At 40.3% G+C, this 25409-nt stretch overlaps 1 protein-coding gene across 1 annotated transcript in view; it reads right to left on the minus strand.

Moving 5' to 3' along the window:
- Positions 1-25409, minus strand: part of LOC126092025 (transforming growth factor beta regulator 1-like) — a 69408-nt gene that overhangs the window by 11796 nt on the left and 32203 nt on the right. Inside the window, exons 5-6 of the mRNA XM_049907419.1 lie at positions 18943-19088; positions 13580-13811 (exon numbers count right to left, since the gene is read on the minus strand). Coding sequence (XP_049763376.1) covers positions 13580-13811; positions 18943-19088 — 378 coding nt within the window. The remainder of the gene's footprint in view (positions 1-13579; positions 13812-18942; positions 19089-25409) is intronic.

Raw genomic sequence — 25409 nt, forward strand, 5'->3', positions numbered from 1 at the left:
GCTGAGGTGGTAGGGCTTCTGTATGTCACTTGTTCCTCTGCACATCTGTCAGAAAGAGAACATGCCTTGACTAACCATTTTATATTCCATGTGGTCCAATGTGTCAGAGGGGCAATTAATTTATGGCATATTGTCAGATCTAGTATGTACATATCTGAACAGTCTCCAAGCCAATGTTAAATGTAGTATGGAGCTAGACAAGGACCAACAGTTACCATTTCTAGATATGCTGTTTACAAGGAATGGTGAGAATCTTGGCCACAGCACATATTAAAAACCAACACACACGGATCAATAACTACACAGACTTTTGAATCATTGCTCAAGTAAGAATAGAAGTACAGTTAAAATGCCTGCAATGTGCATACGATAAATACATCTTTGACACAAGATGAAGGGAAACATCAGATCCAGAGATGTCGAGTACAGCTTTCTTGCCACACGGTGAGGGATAGAATCGGCTGTATATTGTGCAAACATGGGACACAGTCTATAACAAACTGATCAAAATGACCAGAGAATGTCTCAGATCAGCAAAGGGCAAAAGGAATCCACTTGAAATTTCAGGTTATGCTGCATAGTGGGCATATGTCAGGAAGTCTATGTTGTAATGACCACATGATCCGTCAATACCAGGGCCACAGAACAATGATGGCATTGCAGGCTGGGACATGTAGCAAAATCGCTACAGTGGGGCAAGTGCTGTGAGACCAACTGACTGATAAATTGACCTTGCCGACATGCAGGTTCTCACTGTTGCGAACTACTGTGCCTGTTCATCCAGAGAAGCCACTGAAATTCATGAGTGTGATAACTGTTTCAACAAGAAAGAGGAATGCCTCAAGATATTTGATCCTGGATTCCCATGTTACAGCAAATTACCACATAGGTAATAAGGGGAGAAACAAAGTGTTAACGACCAGGGAAAGGCCCTCAGACATTGGCACATCAGACATACAAAACCTCCAGCTGCAGGCTCAGCTTGAGCCCACCACCAGCAATGGAGGGTGTATCTTTGACAATGCTAGCCACCCGTGCTCCACGATGGCAAAATCTCAGAAAAATCATTCGACAACTGTCGACCAAAGATCCCGAGCCAAAGCCAACAGGCAATACCTCGACAAGTGACTACGAAAGCCTCAACAATTTTGTACGAAAGCCTCAACAATTTTGTACTGTGCATCTTTCTTTTTGGGTGGGTGGGTGGGGGGTGGGAGATTTTAAGTTTGCACAGATGCTTTATCCAACTACAGAAGAAGAAAGTCAATTTTCTGTCCTCTCTTACTGGATGTGGGAGGACATTACATTATGCCACAACAGGTCATGAGCAGCAGACTTTGCTTACAGCTATATCAGCTGCTTTGTGTCCTAACTTCCCACATACTTTGCTATCAAGTGGAATATTACCTCATGCTGTACGTGAAGGTAGGTGACGCGCAGGTCTGAAGTAGTTTCTTTGCTTTACATATACATTCAACAGATCTGGATTGCTCTCAAGGTGTCAGAATAGATGAGTGTTTCTTAGAGTCCAGTGTCCACAGGACTGTGTGTACCTGTGTCATATGCAGTGAATATTTTCTACAAGCAGATTTTAAGGAGACAATTGGGGCAAATCATGCGAACACCAAGGCTGTCCCCATAATTAAACAGATGAGTATAACTTAACATATGACACTGTTTTTATGTGTTTACCTACTCTGTAAATTAAATCTGGGATATCCTCTCAAACACTGGTTAACTGTGGACTACAGGAAAGTTTATGTGCCTGTCACACCATATGGAGATACCACCAAACATCTGTCAGCAACTCATCAGCTTCAGCACAGAGGCTGTATCTAGGACTGTATATACAGCCATCTGAAGAAGTAAAGCCGTCCTCAAACAATTGGCTGGTTTGAACACTATAATGGCTTACTAGGCTTGGTCCTTTGGGAGATGGTATGCCACTGGCCTCTTCCAACCTGTGAATTCATTTACTCATCCACAACAGGAGGACCTACAGTACAATGTGGACTTTGAACAATGGTACAACATGGTATTTTTGATATAGCTTACCCAATTCATTTCCCAAGACACCAACATCAGGCATACAGGCCTTGTCGATCCGTACGTCGATCCGTACACCTAGTACCCATAATCAAGACATGTGCTGCCTGATTCTGAATGTTTGTAACTGAAGTACTGCAAGATATTATATGCTCTCAAGGCACTTGCCTTCAAATCCACTGGATGTGCTAACCAAGTGCTAATAGCAAATAACTTCAGACGGGGCATTGTCACAAGTGGTAAGGTACCAGTGACAGAGGGCAGAAACAAAAGATGTTCTGAGAAAGGCTGAAAATGACATTCACATTGATAAAACAGGCAGCTAGAAAGCAAATTCTAATGTACACAATTCATGCAGACAGCCTCTGATTGAAACCAGAGATACTCAAAAATTGGTAGGAAAATTAGATTCATCCAGTTGTAATTCAGCCAGTGCACAAAGTCAGTAATCGTTATTGCATTAGAATATCCCAGTACTAAGGGATTAGCTTAATGAGTTGCTTATTTGTGTTGAAGAATTAGAATTGAGCAAACCTGTTGATATAATCTGCCTCTCTGAGCATCATATGACCACTGGTACAGATATGTCAAATGTTACAGAATTCAAGTTAGCTTCTTACTTCTGTAGAGAAAATATGGAGAAAGGAGGAGTGGCCTTACTCGTCAGAAGCTGTTTTGATTTCAAGAATATTGATATTAATAAATTTTGCTCAGAGAAGCACTTAGAAGCTTGTGCACAGAAGTAGTATTTCACAATAAATCCTTTACAATAGTAGGTATAGACAGATCACCTTCAGAAAATTTTAACCTCTTCATAAAAAATCTGGAAGCTCTGCTGTCCCATCTCATGGTAAAAAACAAGGAAATAGTGGTTGCTGGTGATTTTAATGTGGGTTTATTGAAAAGTTGTCAGTGAACAATTATTGCAGTCAGTAACACTATCATTCAATTTAGTTCCTACTGTGAACTTTGCTACTAGGATATGGAAATGCTCTGAGCCTGCTATTGATAATATCTTTGTAGACAAATCTAGGGAAAAAAGTAATATCACAAAACCAATAGTAAATCGGCTATCTGGTCATGACAAGCAGCATCTTGTGTTAAGTGTTGAAACTTGTCAGGATAAAAAATTATTAAATTGAGTAAGGGAGGGTAATAAATCAAAAACTGAGAAATTCAGGAAATTGCTCAAAAACATGAACTGGATAAATGTTTACAATATTTCTGACTCAAATGGAAAATACAAAGTGTTCATTAATAGAGTTACTTCCACTTTTGAAAACTGTTTTCCCCTAAAGATAATTCAAATCACACAGAAGTCAAAAAATAAACCGTGCATTATACAAGGAATAAATATATCATGAGGGACAAAAAGGAGACTGTATCTACTATCTAGGAAAAACTCTGGTGTTACAATTGTACTGTATTACAAAGAATGCAGCAAAATATTGAAGCAAGTAATACAGAAATCGAAGCACCTTTATTATGAGAAAAAGATAAGCACATCAGGCAACAAAATAAAAACTGTATGGGATATAGTGCACACAGAGACAGGTGGGGCCAAAAAGGAGGAGGAACAGATAGCTCTAAAAATAAATGAGACTTTGGTAACAAGTACATGTAGTGTTGCAAACCTCTTAAACAAGTATTTCATTTCTGTTACTGACAGCTTGGGGTTATCAGGTTCGGTGAACAGTGCAATGGTATCTGAGACCAGTCTTTAAAAATAACTTCAGTAAAATGGAAATGACACTCAAGTCTCCCAAAGAAGTAACATGTGTCATAAAATCCTTAAAATCTAAGTTAATCAAAGAGTGCTCATGCGAATTGAGTTCTATCTTAAGTTATTTGTATAATCAATCTCTTATCAGTGGAACAATTTCCAGACTGGCTAAAATATGCTGAAGTTAAGCCTCTTTACAAGAAGGGGGATAAAGAGATACCATCAAACTATCAATCAATTTCACTTTTGCCGGCTTTCTCAAAAATATTTGCAAAGGTTGTGTTCAATTGTCTCCTTAAGCATCTGACTTCAAATAATTTATTGGCCATGTCACAGTTTGGATTTCTTAAGGGTTCTGATATTGAGAAAGCTGTTTACATTTACAGAGGGAAAGTACTTAATTCATCAGATAATAAATTAGAGGCTACTGGCATTTTCTGTGACCTGTCAAAAGCCTTTGACTGTGTGAACCACAGCATTCTCTTAAGTAAATTAGAATATTATGGTGTCACTGGCAATGTTGCAAAATGGTTTGAGTCTTATCTATCTAACAGGAAACAAAGGGTGTTGCTGCGAAATACCTGTGCAGTAAGCAGTCAGTCTTCATCTGACTGGGAATTAATTACATGTGGTGTTCCTCAAGATTCCATCTTGGGTCCATTGCTTTTTCTTGTGTGCATTAATGACCTCTCACCTGTTACATTGCCAGATGCTAAGTTTGTTTTGTTTGCAGATGATACAAACATTACAATAAGTAGCAAGTCAAGTACAGATTTAAAAATAGCTGCTAATCAAATTTTCGCTGAGATTAATAAGTGGTTTAAAGCTAATTCACTGTCATTAAACTTTGAGAAGACCCATTATATGCAGTTCAGAACATGTAAGAGAGTTCCTTCCAGCGTGTGTATAACATATGAAGACATGCAGATTGAAGAGGCTGACAGTGTTAAATTTCTGGGATTACAACTCAATAATAAATTCAGTTGGGAAGGGCATACCACAGAATTGCTTAAGCACCTAAACAAGTCTGTATTTGCCATGAGAATGATGTCAGAAGTGGGAGATATAAATATAAAAAAACGTGAATATTTTGCTTACTTTCATTCTATTATATCATATGGGATCATATTCTGGGGCAACTCATCAAACAGAGCAAACGTTTTTAGGGTGCAAAAGCTTGTGATAAGAATCATTTGCGATGTAAATTCAAGAAAATCATGTAGAAACTTGTTCAAGGAACTTTGTATTATAACCACTGATTTGCAGTATATTTGTTCCTTAATGAAATTTGTTGCAAGTAAAACATCTCTATTTCCAACCAATAGCTCAACACATAGTATCAATACTAGGAATAAAAACAATCTACATAAAGACCTAAAATGACTTATCTTGGTCCAAAAAGGGGTCCAATGTTCAGGAACACATATTTTCAATAAATTGCCAGCAACCATTAAAAACTTGGTTTCAGGTAAAGCACGGTTTAAACAGAGTTTGAAAGATTTTTTGATAGGCAACTCCTTCTACTCCATAGATGAATATCTTAACAGAGACTGTTAAGCCAGCTTAAGTAAAAATATCTGTTAGATTTCATTTTTGACAGCACTTGGTCCCAACATCCAAAAGGTATTTTGTGTATGATAAATTTATTAATAGTGCATAACAGTGTTTCATTCTGACAGCAAGTTAATTCTGTAAATATTATCTGTTCCATTTTCCCGCTTTGTATTCACCTATTATGACAATCTCCTGACAAATGATTAGGGTAGTAAGAATTATATTCAAATATTTTATGTTTTTATGTTATACTTTCAGACATGTTCCACACCCATAGAATCATCTCATTTTTTGGGTCTAAGCAATGAAAACTGAATCGAATATAATCTTAACAGGGTTGGTTATATATGATCTCCTTGTCTCACTTCTGTTTTTACTTCAAATGCTTTTGAGAACTCCCCCTGTACTTTCACTCTACACTTTGATTCCATCACAAGCATTTTAGTTATCTTTATCAGCTTGTCCGGTAACCCATACTCTGGCATTATCCTCCACATTTCTTCTCTTACTATGCTGTCATATGCTTTGTTGAAATCTATAAACAGGCAAAAGGTATCATGAGTGTGCTCCCAGTTCTTATCTAATATTTGTCTTAGTTTGAATATTTGGTCAATTGTTGACTTACCTTTTCTGAAACCTGCTTGTGCTGTGTCTAATATCTTCTCGATGAGTGGGTTGAGCCTGTTCAGTATAATTCTTGATATTACATTACAGCATGTGCATAGGAGAGATATCCCTCTGTAGTTCTGTGCCAGCATTTTGTCTCCTTTCTTGTATATGGGATATACAGCAGCAGTTTTCCATTCCTCCAGCATTATTTCTGTTCTCCATACCTCTTTTGTCAGTTTGGTTAACCATTCATGTATCTTCTCTCCCCCTTCTTTGATGAGCTCTGCTGATATCATGTCTATTCCAGGAGTCTTTCCATTTTTTTTTTTTTTTTGTCTTCTTATTGCCTCCTTCACTGCCATCAGAGTTGATTCTTCAACTAATGGTTGTTGGTTGTACGTTTTGATTGTATTCTGCCTTGTTTTCATTGTTGTAGGTATCTACTGGGTTGTTCAGCAGTTCTTTGAAGTACTTCCTCCAGTTTTCTAAATTTCCTTCATTCATAGTGATCAATTTTCCATTCTTGTCCTTCATTATCACGGCCTCAGCTCTGTACTCTTTTCTATAGCCATTCATTGTCCTGTAAAACTGTTTACTTTTGTTCTGGTTATAGTTCTCCTCTGTCTGTTTATATATGAATGCACTTTTCTCTCATCTTATTATACTCTTCATTTCTCTCACAGCTTTCCTGTATGTTGTTTGGTTTTCATGGCTGTTGTTGTTGTTGTTGTTCATCACTGCTTGTCTGGCTTTCTTCCTGTCCTGTACTGCTTTTCTACATGTTTCATTGAACCATGACTTGCACTTTATATTGCTATTATTATTATCCTCTCCTAGTAGTTAATGTGCTGTCTCCCTCATAACTGTTGTCATCTTCTTCCATTTTGTGTTGATCTCTTCACCTTATTTTCTCTTGTTGTCATTCTCTAATTCAGCGAATCTATTTTTAAGCTTAATCTTAAACTGTTTATTCACCTCCACAACTCTTTTAGCCTACTCACATCTACTTTTTGGGTTCTTTAACCACTCTTGCTCTTACTTGGTGGTTTTGGATTGTTTCATCTTTATTAGCACAAGAGAATGGTCTGATCCTATCTCAGCCCCCCCCCCCCCTGTCCTAACATCTGTTATTGCCTTTGTATGTTTTTTCTCCATCAAAACAATTGTTGTTCTTGTCCTATTTTGGCATTTAAGTCTCCCAGGACAATTTTGATGTTGTACTGTTGTCATCTGGAGTACATCTGGTCTAAAGTGTCATAGGACTCGTCTTTTATGTCTTCCTCCTTGTCCTCAGTTGGGGTATGGACACTTACTAATGAGATATTTCTATACTTGCCTTTGATTCTGGAAGAAAACTAGCATTCCAGCTGGTCCCAAGCCTGGATAAAGTGGGAGGGTTAATCGTTGGCCTAACCATCCAATATTGTAAAAAAACTGACGAATTCCTATACACCCACACTCAGCCTCGGATTGGAATGGATCTAATGGAAAATGACCCAAGCTTATGAATAAAGGACTACGAATAAGTAAATGGAACTTATAAACACTGTATGCTGCAGGAGAGACAAAGATACTTGATGAATAACTAAAAGAATACAAGATGGATATTATAGCTCTGCAGGAGATAAGATGGCCTGGACAAGGTATGCACAGAGCAAAAAACTACATGATCATATACAGCGAAAACAAGCATGGTCACCACTTATTTGGGACAGGATTTACGGTTCATAATAAAATAATGGCCAATGTGATGACACTAGAAAATGTCAATGAAAGAATTCTAGTGCTAGGTAGTTGAAAATGGATGCAGCAGTATACTGCACACCTTTCTGCACAAGAGTTAAGAAAGTCTGATCCAAATTTAGGTTTGATTTCCGCCGAGTACTAACTGAGTGAAAGCTGATGATTTTTGGTAATAAGCTAATATTGTTAATAAGAAATGACAGTAAGGAATATATACATTGAGAGGCCAATGTCAAAATACCCAGACTCGTGAACAGTGACTGACAAGAGGTTTGTGAACTTACACCACTTACTGCCTGAAACACCCATTTCCGAGCCAAAAATATCCTTTTAGAATGGGAAGAGTTACCCCAAAATATAATACCATACAACATAAGTGAATGAAAATAAGCAAAGTAGACTAATTTTTGTGTCAAACAACCACTCACTTCAGATACCGATCAAATAGTAAAAATGGCAGCATTAAGCCTTTGAATAAGATCCTGAATGTGGGTTTTCCATGACAGTTTACTATCTATCTGAACACCTAGAAATTTGAACTGTTTAGTTTCACTAATCATATGCCCACTCCGTGAAATTAAAATGTCAGTTTTTGTTGAATTGTGTGTTAGAAACTGTAAAAACTGAGTCTTACTGTGATTTAGTGTTAGTTTATTCTCTACAAGCCATGAAGTTATGTCATGAACTGAACTATTTGAAACTGAGCCAACATTGCACACAACACCCTTTACTACCAAGTTAGTGTCATCAGCAAACAGAAATATTTTAGAGTTGTCCGTAATACTAGAGGGCACATCATTTATATAAATAAGGAACAGGAGTGTCCCCAACACTGATCCCTGGGGCACCCCACACTTGACTGTATCCCATACAGACCCCACATTACAGCCATACTCAACACTGTGAATAGTGACCTGCTGTCTGTTGCTAAAGTAAGAGGTGAACCAATTGTGAGTTACTACCCATATTCCATAATGGTCCAACTTCTGGAGCAATATTTTGTGATAAACACAATCAAATGTCTTAGTCAAATCAAAAAATATGCCTAGCATTTGAAACCTTTTATTTAACCCATCCTGTACCTCACAGAGAAAAGAGAATATAGTATTTTCAGTTGTTAAAAGACTTCTAAAGCCGAACTGTACATTTAATAGCAAATTGTTTGATGTAAAATGATCAATTATCCATACATACACAGCCTTTTCAATAACTTTAGCAGACGCTGATGGCATAGAAATAGGTCTCAAATTGTTTACATTATCCCTTTCTCCCTTTTTATAAAGTGGCTTTACTACTACTACTTCACAATAATGTAGTTGCTTTTTAAACAGGTCCACAAATAGTGAACGTGAAGTGGCCTCCTTAGGACAACATTCTCCTACTCAAATCTGACTGAAAGAACTTCCTTTACTTAGTATCTGAAGATTCTCAAGAAATGATGCAGCAAAAAGGACTATGAAAATACAGGGAAACATCCCTACAAGCTCTCTGCTGGAGCTGTCCACAAATATTACATTTCTAAGTGGTACTGTTGGCCATATAAAGTTAGAAAAAGTCACTTACCAGATGTCGGTTGTGTGGGAAAGCCTGTTGTATAAACATCTCCAGTAGGATTGGGCTATCTACTATGGAATGATGCTCCAGCGCCTTTCCTACAGGACTAGTGATAATCACATGGGGAAGTTCAGTCATTCTGGTTTCATGAGGGACGTTAGTATTACAAGTGACTACAATTCTTGAATATCTACAACATCCCTGACTTAGTTGAACAAGGTGATGTAATTTTGTAGATGACCTTGAAAGATGCTGCATTATGGGGTAATGCACTTTATAAGTAACTGAAGCCCCACGTATTCACCAAGCAACTTTTTTTCAACCTTCACCAATTGGGATTTGTAAAGGAAAAGCATATGAAAAGAACCCTGGAAATTATAGGTACCGAAAAATTTGTATTGAGATAAACTATCATCAATGCCTCAACACATTCATTTACAATTATGCCAACTGTAAATATGAATGGCAAACTGGCTATAAAGTTACTTATTGTGCTCCAAGAAGTTGCAAGTGCTCTGCTCCCTGTGATTCTTTCTCGTATAGGTGATCTTGCAAGAGCAGCAGGAATATTTATGTCACAACAAGCAAGAGTGGGAAAATGGGGGTAAGAGAACTACAACTATGGTATGAGCACTGCTTTTGGCCAATAGCTGGTCAAAACAACTTATTTTTGCTCAGTTCCTGGTCTTCATATAAAAATCATACTCCTTTACAAACTATCCCTCCAGTAAAGTGTGTGACATCGCAATTTGTACCACCTGGAACTACTGGACAAATTTAGCATCTGGATGTTTGTTTTTTACGTACCTATAAAACATATTATCATACTCTCTGCAGCTATGACTTGAGGGCTAGGTAGTTCACAATGAGCTCCGCAACGGACTGTTTTGCATTTGGCTGCACGCAATCACATTTCAACAGTTCTCATCACCAATATGATTCTATATGCATTCTTTAACAGTGGATACCTAACAGAATGTCTTACACAGTTTTAGCTCCCAAGGCATTTGCCTTCAATCATGATGGTGTGAAGTTTTGTAATCATGATGGCACACCACTTTTCATTCACTGTTCATAGTGCAAGTTAACAGTTTGTTTTGAACATTTCTTGAATGTCAACAATGTCTGTCATCCCACAGAAGATTAATCTCTGCATCCCCTGGACAGTCATTTTCTGTCACACTCCTGATGCACTTAGTGAGTCATTAGCAGCTAATACTTTTCCTGTTATAGCTGTTAACACAACACTTTGAAATGAGCATTATAAAGACAGAACTCAAGGGGTTCCTTGTGAGATGAGACAGCTGTTAAGTCCTCCTCCTCTCTCTCATACATATTCCAAGTGTCTCTCTCACCAACAAATTGTGGAAGCAGAAGTCTGGATCCTGGCAGGTAGCAGTGGTCACTAATCCTGACATAGCACTTGGAATGTGACTCAAGCTGATCAGGAGAACTCTCTTATTGATGACACCACCATCTGTTCACCTCCAACCTACTCAGAAATCCAAATAGTCTTCCATTCTGTAGTCAACTTTGCAAAAAATTCATAGCGTCCAGAAACCGACACTATAAATATCTCTTTGACAGTTTATTGATATTTCACCTTTGGTACTGTTGCCTTCAATACAAAAACTGATTTGATGCAGCTCTCCATGCAATTGTATCACATTCTACAATTTTTATCTGCTACCACTTATTTTCAAGACCAAATCAACTATTCATTGATGCCTCTGAGTGTGTTCTATAACCTATCCCTTCTTTTAGTCAAGTTTTGCCATTGATTCAATTCTGTGCCTCTTCGTTAGTGAGGGATACAGCTGTTGCTGCTGCTGTTGTCTTTAGTCTGAAGACAAATGAATGAAATAGCTGCACTCACGTGTCTCCCTGTTCGGGTTAAGTACAGCTCATGATGTGTTCCTCCCCCCTGGCCCCCTCTGCCAAATGCACAATGCAGTAGCACGAGCAGCATCACTGTCAAGCAGTGCGCGCGGAAGTGCAAATGCAGAAGCGAATGTCTATGCATTGTGCTATTGAAATAGTTATACTTTATACAACTTGTACATTAGGCAAACATTTAATAATTTTTTAATGTGATTTGTGTTCACTGTTGTAAAAAAAAAGAAGTTTCATCCCCTTCTTTACCCTCTTAAAAGTCGTTTTTGAAAAAATAGCCTGCATTTTTCCTCAGGGTGTAAGTGGTAGCAGGAGAGGACAGGTTTGCTGAACAATAACAGGGGTGGAAACCTCGGAATAGGGATATAGGTATGGGAATGTCATAGGATTTGACAAGGATGTTACAAAGTTTAGGATGGTAGTGGAAGTTGACAGTGGGTGTTGGTGTTGTTGTTGTTGTTGTTATTGTGGTCTTCAGTCCTGAGACTGGTTTGATGCAGCTCTCCATCCTACTCTATCCTGTGCAAGCTTCTTCATCTCCCAGTACTTACTGCAACCTACATCCTTCTGAATCTGCTTAGTGTATTCATCTCTTGGTCTCCCTCTACGAGTTTTACCCTCCACGCTGCCCTCCAATGCTAAATTTGTGATCCCTTGATGCCTCAGGACATGTCCTACCAACCGATCCCTTCTTCTAGTTGTGCCACAAACTTCTCTTCTCCCCAATTCTATTCAATACCTCCTCATTAGTTACGTGATCTACCCACCTAATCTTCAACATTCTTCTGTAGCACCACATTTCGAAAGCTTCTATTCTCTTCTTGTCCAAACTATTTATTGTCCATGTTTCGCTTCCATACATGGCTACACTCCATACAAATACTTTCAGAAATGACTTCCTGACACTTAAATCTATACTCGATGTTAACAAATTTCTCTTCTTCAGAAACGCTTTCCTTGCCATTGCCAGTCTACATTTTATATCCTCTCTACTTCGACCATCATCAGTTATTTTGCTCCCCAAATAGCAAAACTCCTTTACTACTTTAAGTGTCTCATTTCCTAATCTAATTCTCTCAGCATCACCCGACTTAATTCGACTACATTCCATGATCCTTGTTTTGCTTTTGTTGATGTTCATCTTATATCCTCCTTTCAAGACACTGTCCATTCCATTCATCTGCTCTTCCAAGTCCTTTACTGTCTGACAGAATTACAATGTCATCGGCAAACCTCAAAGTTTTTATTTCTTCTCCATGGATTTTAATACCTACTCCGAACTTTTCTTTTGTTTCCTTTACTGCTTGCTCAATATACAGATTAAATAACATCAGCGAGATGCTACAACCCTGTCTCACTCCCTTGCCAACCACTGCTTCCCTTTCATGCCCCTCGACTCTTATAACTGTCATCTGGTTTCTGTACAAATTGTAAATAGCCTTTTGCTCCCTGTATTTTACCCCTGCCACCTTTAGAATTTGAAAGAGAGTATTCCAGTCAACATTGTCAAAAGCTTTCTCTAAGTCTACAAATGCTAGAAACGTAGGTTTGCCTTTCCTTAATCTTTCTTCTAAGATAAGTCGTAAGGTCAGTATTGCCTCACGTGTTCCAACATTTCTACGGACTCCAAACTGATCTTTCCCCGAGGTCGACTTCTACAAGATTTTCCATTCATCTGTAAAGAATTCATGTTAGTATTTTGCAGCTGTGACTTATTAAACTGATAGTTCGGTAATTTTCACATCTGTCAACACCTGCTTTGGTGAGATGATATTATTTAAGGGTTTCAACTGAGACATTTGAGAATTTTATATCTTTACCAGAGAATTGTACTGAGGCATTTGAGCTCTGGATGATCTTAGGTGACAAGGGGATGCTAACTTCACTATTCTCATTTCTCTCAACCCCCTTCTACTTCTCCTCTGTCCTACGATCTCAGGATTGAGTGTGGTGTAGTGCTTGCCAGTGTGTTACCTTTGACCTCTCCAATGCCCCCCTTCCCCCCCCACAACAGGTGGACCTCTTGTATTCTGTGGTCTTCTCCCGCTTTCTATCTTTCCCCAGTCTATCCCTAATAGTACCAAACTAGGATAGTTCTTTCTACTTTTATGTGTGTTTGTCATCACTACTTGAATTTTATCTGCTGAAAATAAACGCCATCAACTGTTTCTCATTAAGTGAAATGAAATGAAATGTCGTGTGGCTAGGGCCTCCTGTCAGGTAGGCCGTTCGCCTGGTGCAGGTCTTTCGATTTCACGCCACTTTGGCGACCTGCGCGTCGATTGGGATGAAATGATGATGATTAGGACAACACAACACCCAGTCCCTGAGCGGAGAAAATCTCCGACCCAGCCAGGAATCGATCCCGGGCCCTTAGGACTGACAGTCTGTCACACTGACCACTCAGCTACTGGGGGGCGGACAAAAATATTCTTTGTGCCAGTTGTATCACATTACCTCAAATTTGCTCCATCTGTATGCCGAACATTTTCTAGTGCCAGGTGAACTTTGTATAAGATTCTGAATAGTTGGATGTGCGAATCCAAAGAAATCAGGGCCCCTGCCCTGGGTGTTGACTACATCAATTCCAACAGCCATATTGATGCGGCGTAATAGCAATGAGTGGCATTCACTTGCAGAGCTGCCAACAAGAGGGGCTCCTGGATCATTATCTGGCACAATTTCAAACCTGAAAAGACATTTAAAAAAACTGGATGTTACAAAATGATGAGAAACAAACCTATCTAACCTGAATGTTATCAGCACCAATACTTAATCTTTATTCCTTATAGTAAGCTAGTACTTTCTATCTTAGTAATAGGAGGCAGCAACTGAATAAATAGTCCAATTTATGCAATACATTTAAAATAATATGGATTAAATTATGAGATAGAAATCTTGGAATGCATCACTGCACAGCGTGAGCTAAATATTTAAGGCCAAAATAATGCACCTATGATAGATGATCCTAAACTTAGTGCAAGTTAATTGCTGACATAAGCAACTCACATCCAATTTAATAGCAACAGTTCAATGGGGCAACTCCAGTCTCAATACATGCATTACAAATGAATCAAGATCATTTAGTCCCACTGCTTGCAAAAGCTGTCTAATGTAGAAATATAGATGTGTAATTACTGCACCATCAGGACTTTCCACAATGTGGCTTTACACTCACAGCTTATTTTCCATCTTTGTAGCCACTCTTCTTCTAAGACATGACTCTGTGGCTCAACAGTGGTCTTTGTTGGCTGACATAACTGCTAATTTGCTTGTTTAAATTCCCATGTGCCCAAGTAGCTGGCAGAGTAACACCTCCCACCCCTGATTTTACAGGTTATATAGCTTGAAGAGCTTTCTGTAAATCAAAGCACACAAGGTATTTTGTAGTAGGAATATAATGCACCAGCTCAAATTTCCTAAGGATCACATGTAAGTCTGTATCAAACGCATAAACAGATCTTCAGGATGAACTCAAGGAAAACACCTGAACAGTCAAGAAACACCCTACTTCAACCCATCAGCAAACAGTGACACACTGTTGTAGTGTTCATTTACAGTTGCATAAAACAATGGAATAAAAAGACATACATGACTGCACACTGAATGTCAGAAAATAAAAAATAATCCTGGACCTCTTCAGTTACCTTCAAACCGCACTTAGAGTTATTATTCGTCATACACCAAATGTCACTAGTTCATACTCTGTATCGGCTGGGTCACCCATGGATAATTTGTGATAATCATAGTTTAGGGCTTACCATTACCACTGCTGGAAAATAATTACAAGAAACAATAATATAGTTTCTAAAATTAACCTGAACAAAGCTGTTCAGGCCCACTTGGAAGAGATCTAATAAATTAAGCTTCTAAGTCTCCCTGGATAAAATCTACAAGCTACCTCCGACACTGATCACAATTTAGTGATGGCCAAGAGATGAATTCACATATGAAGGAGATTGGTCACGCAAAGTGGGTGGAGTCCTAACAGTGGGTACCCTGGATTGCATCTACACATATACAAGGAAGGCAGGTCAGAAGAAGAAAACAGACAACAGCAAGATGTCATGCCAAAATATGGTCCAGAGCTGGCAATGACATGTGCCAAGGTATGCCAAAGTGTGAAATACATCACATTATGAACTATAGATTTTATGACATTATTTTCAAAAAAACTGTACAGTTAACTCTACATGGAATTATGGCAAACTTTGTATAAGGCACAATTTTCTGCCGCACTGCCACTGTCTGCCTCTTTCATTGCAGTAAATAATATCTGTTCACTAAATTTGAAAAATAAATATGAATATGCGTATGAGTTCAAGTGGTTGACAACGTTCTAAAAAGAAAAAATCACACTGAATACAATGCCTAGTAAAGCTCTGAGTTAAAACTTCCTCTGGGTTTATGATTATATAATGCATATAGATCTTTATTATGAAAAGGACAGATTGCTAATCACCATAAAGATGACACACTGAGTTGCAGACAGGCATAACAAAAAGACTGTTGAACACTGAGCATCCCGCCAAACTCTTCTTCAGAAAAGAAAACGCATTCCAGAAATAAAACATACACCAGAAAGCACACCTCATGCACACATGACCATAATCCCCGGCTGCTCCAGCCAGGTGTAACTGCTGTGTTTAATGAAAGCAGCAATCTGGAGTGGGACAGGGAAGTGGGAAGGACAGAAGGACAGTAGAGTATGGGTGGAGGGAGTCGACTTAGTCTCTGGCAGAGCAGAGACTGAGCATGCATGGCCTAGGTGGGGGCAGTACGAGGCTGCCAGATGCAGCATTGGAAGGCTGTGGGTGAGGGAGGTGGGAGGAAAATGGAGAGCAGAAAAGGAGAGGAGCAGAGAAAGGGAAAAGACCAGAGTGCGTTGGCAGAGAGCATCGCACAATGGGTGTCAAGGCAATAGGACAGAGGGGGAAGAATTTGTTGAGTGGAGAGTGTGGGGACAGTAGACTACCATTGATGAAGGATGGAGTACTTTTGAGAGTAGAGAATGTGGTGTAAGGATAATCCCCAACTGTGCAGTTCAGAAAAGCTGGTGGCAAAGGGAAGGATCCAGATGGTCCAGATTGTGAAGCAGCCACTGAAATCAAGTATGTTATGTTCAGCTCCATGTTGTCCCACAGGGTTGTCCAATTTGCTCTTGGTCACACTTTGATTGTGGCCATTCACCCTGGTGGACAGCTGGTAGGTAGTCATACAATATAAAAAGCTGTGCCATGATTGCACCAGTGCTGCTATATGACATGGCTGCTTTTACAGGTGGTCCAGCCCCTGATGGGATAGGATCAGCCTGTGACAGCACTGGAATAGGAAGTGCTGGGTGGGTGGATTGAGCAGGTCATGCACCTGTTTCTTCCACAGGGATATAATCCCTGTGGCAAGGGATTGGGAGTGGCATAGGGATGAACTAGGATAATATGGAGGTTGGGTGGGTGATGACACATCATTTTTGGGAAAGACCTTGGGTAGTAAGTCCCCATTTCAGGGCACAATGACAGATAATCGAGGCCCTGACAAAGGATGTAATTCATTTGTTCCAGTCCGGGATGGTAATGGGTGGTAAGGGACGTGCTCCTTTGCAGCTAGTTCTTGGAGGCGGTGCGAGGATTGGGGGTGTGTGGGGATATGGCACAGGATGTATGTTTGCGGTCTATGTTTGGCGGATAGTGTCTACTTGTGAAGGCCTTTGTGAGACCTTCAACATGCTGAGCAAGGGAGTTCTTGTCACTGCAGATAAACTGCCCTATGTGACTAGTCTGTATGGGAGGGATTTTTGGTGTGGGAGGAATGGCAGCTGTCAAAATGTGGGTGCTATTTGTGGCTGGTGGGTTTAATGTCGGCAGAGGTGTGGATAGAGCCATCAGAGAGGAGGGGGTCAATACCCAGGTAGGTGGCATGCTGGCTTGTGGGTTAAGGAGGATCAGGTGAAGCAGATGGGAGGGAAGGTGTTGAAGTTGTGAAAGAATGAGTATAGGGTTTCTTGACCACGAGTCCAGGTCATGAAGATATTATCATTGAACCTGAACCTGAACCAGACCAGAGGTTTGGGGTTTTGGGAGGCTAGGAAGATTTCCTCTATATGGCCCCTAAACCAATTGGCATAGGAAAGTGCCATGCAGGTGCCCATGGTTACGCCATAGATTTGTTTGTATATCTTCCCTTCAAAAGTGAAGTAGTAGTGGATTAGGATAAAGTTAGTAAGGCATGTGATTTGGAATCTGAAAGACATAGAGAAAGGTAGTGTTCAATGGTGGCAACATCGTGGGCATGAGGGATGTTGGTGAAAAGGAAAGTGGAGTCAACAGCGATAAGTAGGGATCCAGGAGGTAAAGGGTGGGGTTGATGGAGTCTGTGAAGGAATTTGGTTGGTATCTTTGATGTAGGAGGCTAACTCTTTGGCAATCAGTTGGAGGTGTTGGTCAATGAGGGTAAAAATTCTTTCACTGGCAGCACAATAACCAGCCCCAATTGGCATCCAGGATTGTTGGGTCTGTGGATTTTTGGGAGCAAGGAGAATGTGAGTGTATGGGGTGTCACAGGGGTGAGGATGAAAATGGATTCACGAGCGGGGTTCTGGGAAGGGCCTATGGCTTTAAGTGGAGATTTGAGGTTATGTTTGACTTCTGGGATGGTACTACTCTGGCAGAGTTTAGGAGAAGTCAGACAACTGGTACAGGCCTTCCACCAGGTAGTCACTGTGATTCATAACACCAGTGGTGGAACCTTTGTCTTCAAATTGGATAATTAGGCCACGACCTATTTTGAGGCTGTGTATGGCTGTCCTTTCATCTGTGGAAAGGTTGGTTTTCTTAGGATGGGGCCTGCGGAAGGATGAACATTCTCCACTCCCAAAATTATTCCAGCCTCAACCTATGGTAACCTACTGTCCCCACACACTCCACCCAACAGTTTCTTCCCCCTCTCTCCTGTTACCTCCTTCCAATTCATGTCCCCTCACCCTCATTGTGCAGTGCTCTTTGCCGACGCACCCACCTTCCTTTTCCCCTACTTTGCTCCTCTCCCTTTCCACTCCCTGTTTTCCTCCCCCCTCCTCCCTGTGCCTGGTAGCCTTGTCCTGCCACCATCTCATCTCTGCATGCTCCGGCTGGCAGCAATGACTTCTCTCCTCCCTATTCATACCCTGCTAAACCACCCCATCCCCCATCTTAGATGGGACTACTGTTTTTGTTCAATGCAACAGTTGCATTCTGGCCAGGGCGACCAGAGATAGTGGTCACATGTGACTGAGGTGTATGTGCTTTTTTGTGTGTGTTTTTTTCCTTTTCTGGCTGGAAGCTCAATGTGTAACAGTCTTTTTGTAATGCCTGTCTGCAACTAGATGTGTCATCTTTATTGTGATTATCAATCTATCCTTTTCATAATATTATTGTTATTCCAATCTGGGCTTTCCACTGTTTGACATATGAAAGGAAAGGAAATGTCGTGTGGCAAGGGCCTCCCGACAGGTAGACCTGTTTGCCTGATGCAAGTTTTTTGAGGTGGCGCCACTTTGGAGGCTTGCATGTTGATGAGGATGAAATGAAGAGGATGAAGACAACACAAACACCCAGTCCCTGAGTGGAGAAAATCTCCAGCCCAGCTGGGAATCGAATCGGGCCTCCCCAGGCATTGTTTGACATATAAGTCTTTTTTACTTGTTGTTATTAAGCAGCATGGGTCAGAACATAAAGCTGGCAAACATGAGACACCCCATCAGGAACATGTAAAACACTTACATCGCGAAAAAATAAGAGAAAATATAAGCTCAGATTCAATGGCAGTTACATCATCATCTTTACCTGGGTAATGTTCCTCCATCAAGAACCTTGCAAGTGTACACACATTTCTTTTCTGGGTCTAGAAGGCTCCCATAAACTCTTGTTGAGCAAAAACCCACAGGAAAAATGAACTCTTCTGTATGATAATCAGGTCTATCAGACACAACCTGCAAAATTAAACAATAGTACACAGTGTTATCTGCCACTAAAAAGATTTAAAACTAATATCCGTAACTATAAAAGAGTAGTATCAATAATAATGAAATCATTTGGTAACTTTTTTTACCAGACTGCTAATTATTTTGATACCCTGTGAATGTTACAATCGTTAAGGTAACTATGTTGAAGCAGACTGGGAAGAGAAATTGACAGTGATCCTCTTGAAGAAGGCATTCAACATTCCTCTGCTACAGCAAAGGGAAATTATGGAAAATCTAAATCAGAAAGACTGGCTGGAGATTTGAACGCCACTCATCCAAATTGTAAGTCCTGATAACAGATGGAACACAAGCTCTAAAAGCTAAGAATGGATGAAGTAGCTGGTATTGGTCTTAATGACTATATCAGCCCAGTATTTAATATGAATGATTTATGGAAAACATGAAATGCAAGTTTTCTGTTTTACACTGAAGAGCCACAGAAACTGGTACACCTGCCTACTATCACATAGGGTGCCGGCAAGCACACAGAAGCGCCGCAACACGATGTGGCATGGACTTGACTAATGTCTGAAGTAGCGCTGGAGGGAACTGACACCTTGAATCCTGCAGAGCTGTCCTTAAATCCTAAAAACTGTGATGGGGTGGAATGTCTTCTGAACAGCACATTGCAAGGCACCCCCGATATGCTCAATAATGTTCATGTCTGGAGAGTCTGGTGGCCAGTGGAAGTGTTTAAACTCAGAAGTGTGTTCCTGGAGCCACTCTGTAGCTATTCTGGACATATGGGGGTCTCGCATTATCCTGCTGGAACTGTCCAAGTCCGTAGGAATGCACAATGGATATGAATGGATGCAGGTGATCAGACAGGATGTTTACATACCTGCCAGAGTCATATCTAGACGTATGAGGGATCCCATATGACTCCAGTTGCACATGTTCCACACCATTACAGAATCTCCACCGGCTTCAACAGTCCCCTGCTGACATGCAGGGCCCATGGATTCATGAGGTTGTCTCCATACCCATGCAAGTCCATCTGCTCGATACAATCTGAAACAAGACTTGTCCGACCAGGCAACTCATTTCCAGTCATCAACAGTCCAATGTCAGTGTTTACAGTCCCAGGCGAGGCATAAAGCTTTGTTTCGTGCAGTCATCAAGGGGACACGAGTGGGCCTTTGGCTCCGAAAGCCTATATCAATAATGTTTCATTGAATGGTTTGCACGGTGACACTTGTTGATGGCCCAGCACTGAAACCTGCAGCAGTTTGCAGAAGGGTTGCACTTCTGTCACGTGGAATGATTCTCTTCAGTCATCATTCGTCCAGTTCTTGCAGGATCTTTATCTGGCCACAGTGATGCTGAAGATTTGATGTTTTACTGGATTCCTGATATTCACAGTACACTCGTGAAAAACCCCACTTCATCACTACCTCAGACATGATGTGTCCCATTGCTTGAGTGCCGACTATAACATCATTTTCAGACTCACTTAAAGCTTGATAACCTGCCATTATAGCAGCAGTAACTGATCTTACAACTGTACCAGACACTAGTTGTCTTATATAGGCATTACCAAATGCAGCGCCATATCGTGCCTGTTTACGTATCTCTGTATATGAATATGCATGCCTGTACCAGTTTCTTTGGTGCTTCAGTGTATGAAACAATTAGGAGGGTTGACTGAAAAGTAATGCCTCCACCTTTGTAACTCTTCAACGGTTGGCAGCATTGGTATGCGGCAGGTACTGGCTTGTTCTGTAGCCTCTTCTATACAGCTCCAGTTGGCGAGAAGGCTTAGCATTGAACAGTTGTGTTGTTACAGTGTAAAGTATGGAACCCTGCCCAGATGGTCGGTCAGCGTGATTTAAGCAATGTGCAGTTGTTGAATTCTTGATAGCAGAAGGTGGCACCCCAAAGGAGATTCATCACAGAATGAAAGCAGTTTATGGTGATTGTGTTGATGTGAGTACTGTGCATCATTGGGAAAGTTTAAAGATGTTTAAGTGGGAACATCTGACCTGCTTGACAAACAAAGAGTTGGACGCAATGTGACAGCAACCACCGAATTTCACAAGCAAAATGTTGACAGATTGATTCAGGACAATCGTTGTATCACTCAGAGACAAACTGCAAGCACAATTGGCATTTCACAAGAATGTGTGGGTCACATTATTGCTTTGTTTGGCCTTCAGAAGATCTGTGGGTAATACTGGCTCCTGAAATGAAAGCACACAGACTTGAAATTTGCCAGGAACTCCTATCGCATTACGAGAATGAAGGTGACGCCTTTCTCCATTCAACAGTGACAGGAGATGAAATGTGGGTACACCAGTATGACCCGGAGACGAAACGTCAGTCTATGGAATATCGATACAAAGGCTCGCCCCAGAAAAAGATATTCAAGATGCATCCCTCAGCTGGAAAAATCATGGCCACAGTGTTCTGGGATGCAGATGGTGTTATCCATATTGATTTCCTTGACCGTGCATCAACAATAAATTCAGAGCGTTACATCACAATGCTGAAAACTCTGAAACGATGGCTAACAAGGGTCTGAAAGGAAAAGAGAAATGTTTTCCTGCAGCATGACAATGCCAAACCACACACTTCATGTGTCACCACAGCAGAACTTCAGAAACTGAATCTCACCACCATACGGCATTCTCCATACAGTCCAGATTCAGCACCGTCTGATTTACATCTGTTCCCGATAATGAAAGATGATCTGCGAGGACATCATTAGGCTTCTGATGAAGACATTGAGGGAACTGTGAGACTGTGGTTGCAGAAATAGAGTGTCGACTTTTTCCGCGATGGCTTCAGAAAATTTGTTCATTGTTGGCAGAAATGTATCCAATTGGCTGCTGATTATGTGGAAAAGTTAATATTGGTAATTAAAGATCACATTCTAAGGATTATTTCTGTGTTTGATTTATTAAAATATTCCCATCCAAACCCAATTAACAAAGATGGAGGCATTACTTTTCATTCAACCCTCGTATTTATGAAAAAGTAATCGTGCTGCATTGTTAAACAGAGATATCCACAACTGTAACACAAGAAATAAAAATTATTAACATACTGAAGAAAATCAGCTGACAAAGAGCCTATAAAAACAATATGTCTTCTATACAACAGTTTTCCAATCTATATAAAGATAACAGGAAACGTGTGCTCTAAAAAAAATTGCTACTTCATAAAAACCTGTCCATATAGTGTTAATGAACACCTTGAAGCAAAAAATTATGGTAATTTTTCATATGTAACTCTGCAAATATGCAAAAAACTTTCAGAAAGCATGTTGTTGTTGTCTTCAGTCCTGAGACTGGTTTGATGCAGCTCTCCATGCTACTCTATCCTTCGCAAGCTGCTTCATCTCCCAGTACCTACTGCAACCTACATCCTTCTGAATCTGCTTAGTGTATTCATCTCTTGGTCTCCCCCTACGATTTTTACCCTCCACGCTGCCTTCCAATACTAAATTGGTGATCCCTTGATGCCTCAGAACATGTCCTACCAACCGATCCCTCCTTCTGGTCAAGTTGTGCCCCAAACTTCTCTTCTCCCCAATCCTATTCAATACTTCCTCATTAGTTATGTGATCTACCCATCTAATCTTCAGCATTCTTCTGTAGCACCACATTTCAAAAGCTTCTATTCTCTTCTTGTCCAAACTATTTACCGTCCATGTTTCACTTCCATACATGGCTACACTCCCTTTCAGAAATGACTTCCTGACACTTAAATCTATACTCGATGTTAACAAATTTCTCTTCTTCAGAAACGCTTTCCTTGCCATTGCCAGTCTACATTTTATATCCTCTCTACTTCGACCATCATCAGTTATTTTGCTCCCCAAATAGCAAAACTCCTTTACTACTTTAAGTGTCTCATTTCCTAATCTAATTCCCTCAGCATCACCCGACTTAATTTTACTACATTCCATTATCCTCGTTTTGCTTTTGTTGATGTTCATCTTATATCCTCCCTTCAAGACACTGTCCATTCCGTTCAACTGCTCTTCCAAGTCCTTTGCTGTCTCTGATAGAATTACAATGTCATCGGCGAACCTCAAAGTTTTTATTTCTTCTCCATGGATTTTAATACCTACTCCAAATTTTTCTTTTGTTTCCTTTACTGCTTGCTCAATATACAGATTGAATAACATTGGAGAGAGGCTACATCCCTGTCTCACTCCCTTCCCAACCACTGCTTCCCTTTCATGCCCCTCAACTCTTATAACTGCCATCTGGTTTCTGTACAAATTGTAAATAGCCTTTCGCTCCCTGTATTTTACCCCTGCCACCCTTAGAATTTGAAAGAGAGTATTCCAGTCAACATTGTCAAAAGCTTTCTCTAAGTCTACAAATGCTAGAAACGTAGGTTTGTCTTTCCTTAATCTTTCTTCTAAGATAAGTCGTAAGGTCAGTATTGCCTCACGTGTTCCAGTATTTCTAGGGAATCCAAACTGATCTTCCCCGAGGTCGGCTTCTACTAGTTTTTCCATTCGTCTGTAAAGAATTCGTGTTAGTATTTTGCAGCTGTGGCTTATTAAACTGATTGTTCGGTAATTTTCACATCTGTCAACACCTGCTTTCTTTGGGATTGGAATTATTATATTCTTCTTGAAGTCTGAGGGTATTTCGCCTGTTTCATACATCTTGCTCACCAGATGGTAGAGTTTTGTCAGGACTGGCTCTCCCAATGCCGTCAGTAGTTCTACTGGAATGTTGTCTACTCCGGGGGCCTTGTTTCGACTCAGGTCTTGCAGTGCTCTGTCAAATTCTTCACGCAGTATCGTATCTCCCATTTCATCTTCATCTACATCCTCTTCCATTTCCATAATATTGTCCTCAAGTACATCGCCCTTGTATAGACCCGCTATATACTCCTTCCACCTTTCTGCTTTCCCTTCTTTGCTTAGAACTGGGTTTCCATCTGAGCTCTTGATGTTCATGCAAGTGGTTCTCTTATCTCCAAAGGTCTCTTTAATTTTCCTGTAGGCAGTATCTATCTTACCTCTAGTGAGATAAGCCTCTACATCCCTACATTTGTCCTCTAGCCATCCCTGCTTAGCCATTCTGCACTTCCTATCGATCTCATTTTTGAGACGTTTGTATTCCTTTTTGCCTGCTTCATTTACTGCATTTTTATATTTTCTCCTTTCATCAATTAAATTCAATATTTCTTCTGTTACCCAAGGATTTCTACTAGCCCTCTTCTTTTTACCTACTTGATCCTCTGCTGCCTTCACTACTTCATCCCTCAAAGCTACCCATTCTTCTTCTACTGTATTTCTTTCCCCCATTCCTGTCAATTGTTCCCTTATGCTCTCCCTGAAACTCTGTACAACCTCTGGTTCTTTCAGTTTATCCAGGTCCCATCTCCTTAAATTCCCACCTTTTTGCAGTTTCTTCAGTTTTAATCTACAGGTCATAACCAATAGATTGTGGTCGGAGTCCCCATCTGCCCCTGGAAATGTCTTACAATTTAAAACCTGGTTCCTAAATCTCTGTCTTACCATTATATAATCTATCTGATACCTTTTAGTATCTCCAGGGTTCTTCCATGTATACAAATTCTATCATGATTCTTAAACCAAGTGTTAGCTATGATTAAGTTGTGCTCTGTGCAAAATTCTACCAGGCGGCTTCCTCTTTCATTTCTTAGCCCCAATCCATATTCACCTACTACGTTTCCTTCTCTCCCTTTTCCTACACTCGAATTCCAGTCACCCATGACTATTAAATTTTCGTCTCCCTTCACAATCTGAATAATTTCTTTTATTTCATCATACATTTCTTCGTCATCTGCAGAGCTAGTTGGCATATAAACTTGTACTACTGTAGTAGATGTGGGCTTCGTATCTATCTTGGCCACAATAATGCGTTCACTATGCTGTTTGTAGTAGCTTACCCGCATTCCTATTTTACTATTCATTATTAAACCTACTCCTGCATTACCCCTATTTGACTTTGTGTTTATAACCCTGTAGTCACCTGACCAGAAGTCTTGTTCCTCCTGCCACCGAACTTCACTAATTCCCACTATATCTAACTTTAACCTATCCATTTCCCTTTTTAAATTTTCTAACCTACCTGCCCGATTAAGGGATCTGACATTCCACGCTCCGATCCGTAGAACGCCAGTTTTCTTTCTCCTGATAACGACATCCTCTTGAGTAGTCCCCGCCCGGAGATCCGAATGGGGGACTATTTTACCTCCGGAATATTTTACCCAAGAAGACGCCATCATCATTTAATCATACAGTAAAGCTGCATGCCCTCGGGAAAAATTACGGCCGTAGTTTCCCCTTGCTTTCAG

Source organism: Schistocerca cancellata, chromosome 7 (genome assembly GCF_023864275.1).
Source record: "Schistocerca cancellata isolate TAMUIC-IGC-003103 chromosome 7, iqSchCanc2.1, whole genome shotgun sequence".
Classification (NCBI taxonomy): domain Eukaryota; kingdom Metazoa; phylum Arthropoda; class Insecta; order Orthoptera; family Acrididae; genus Schistocerca; species Schistocerca cancellata.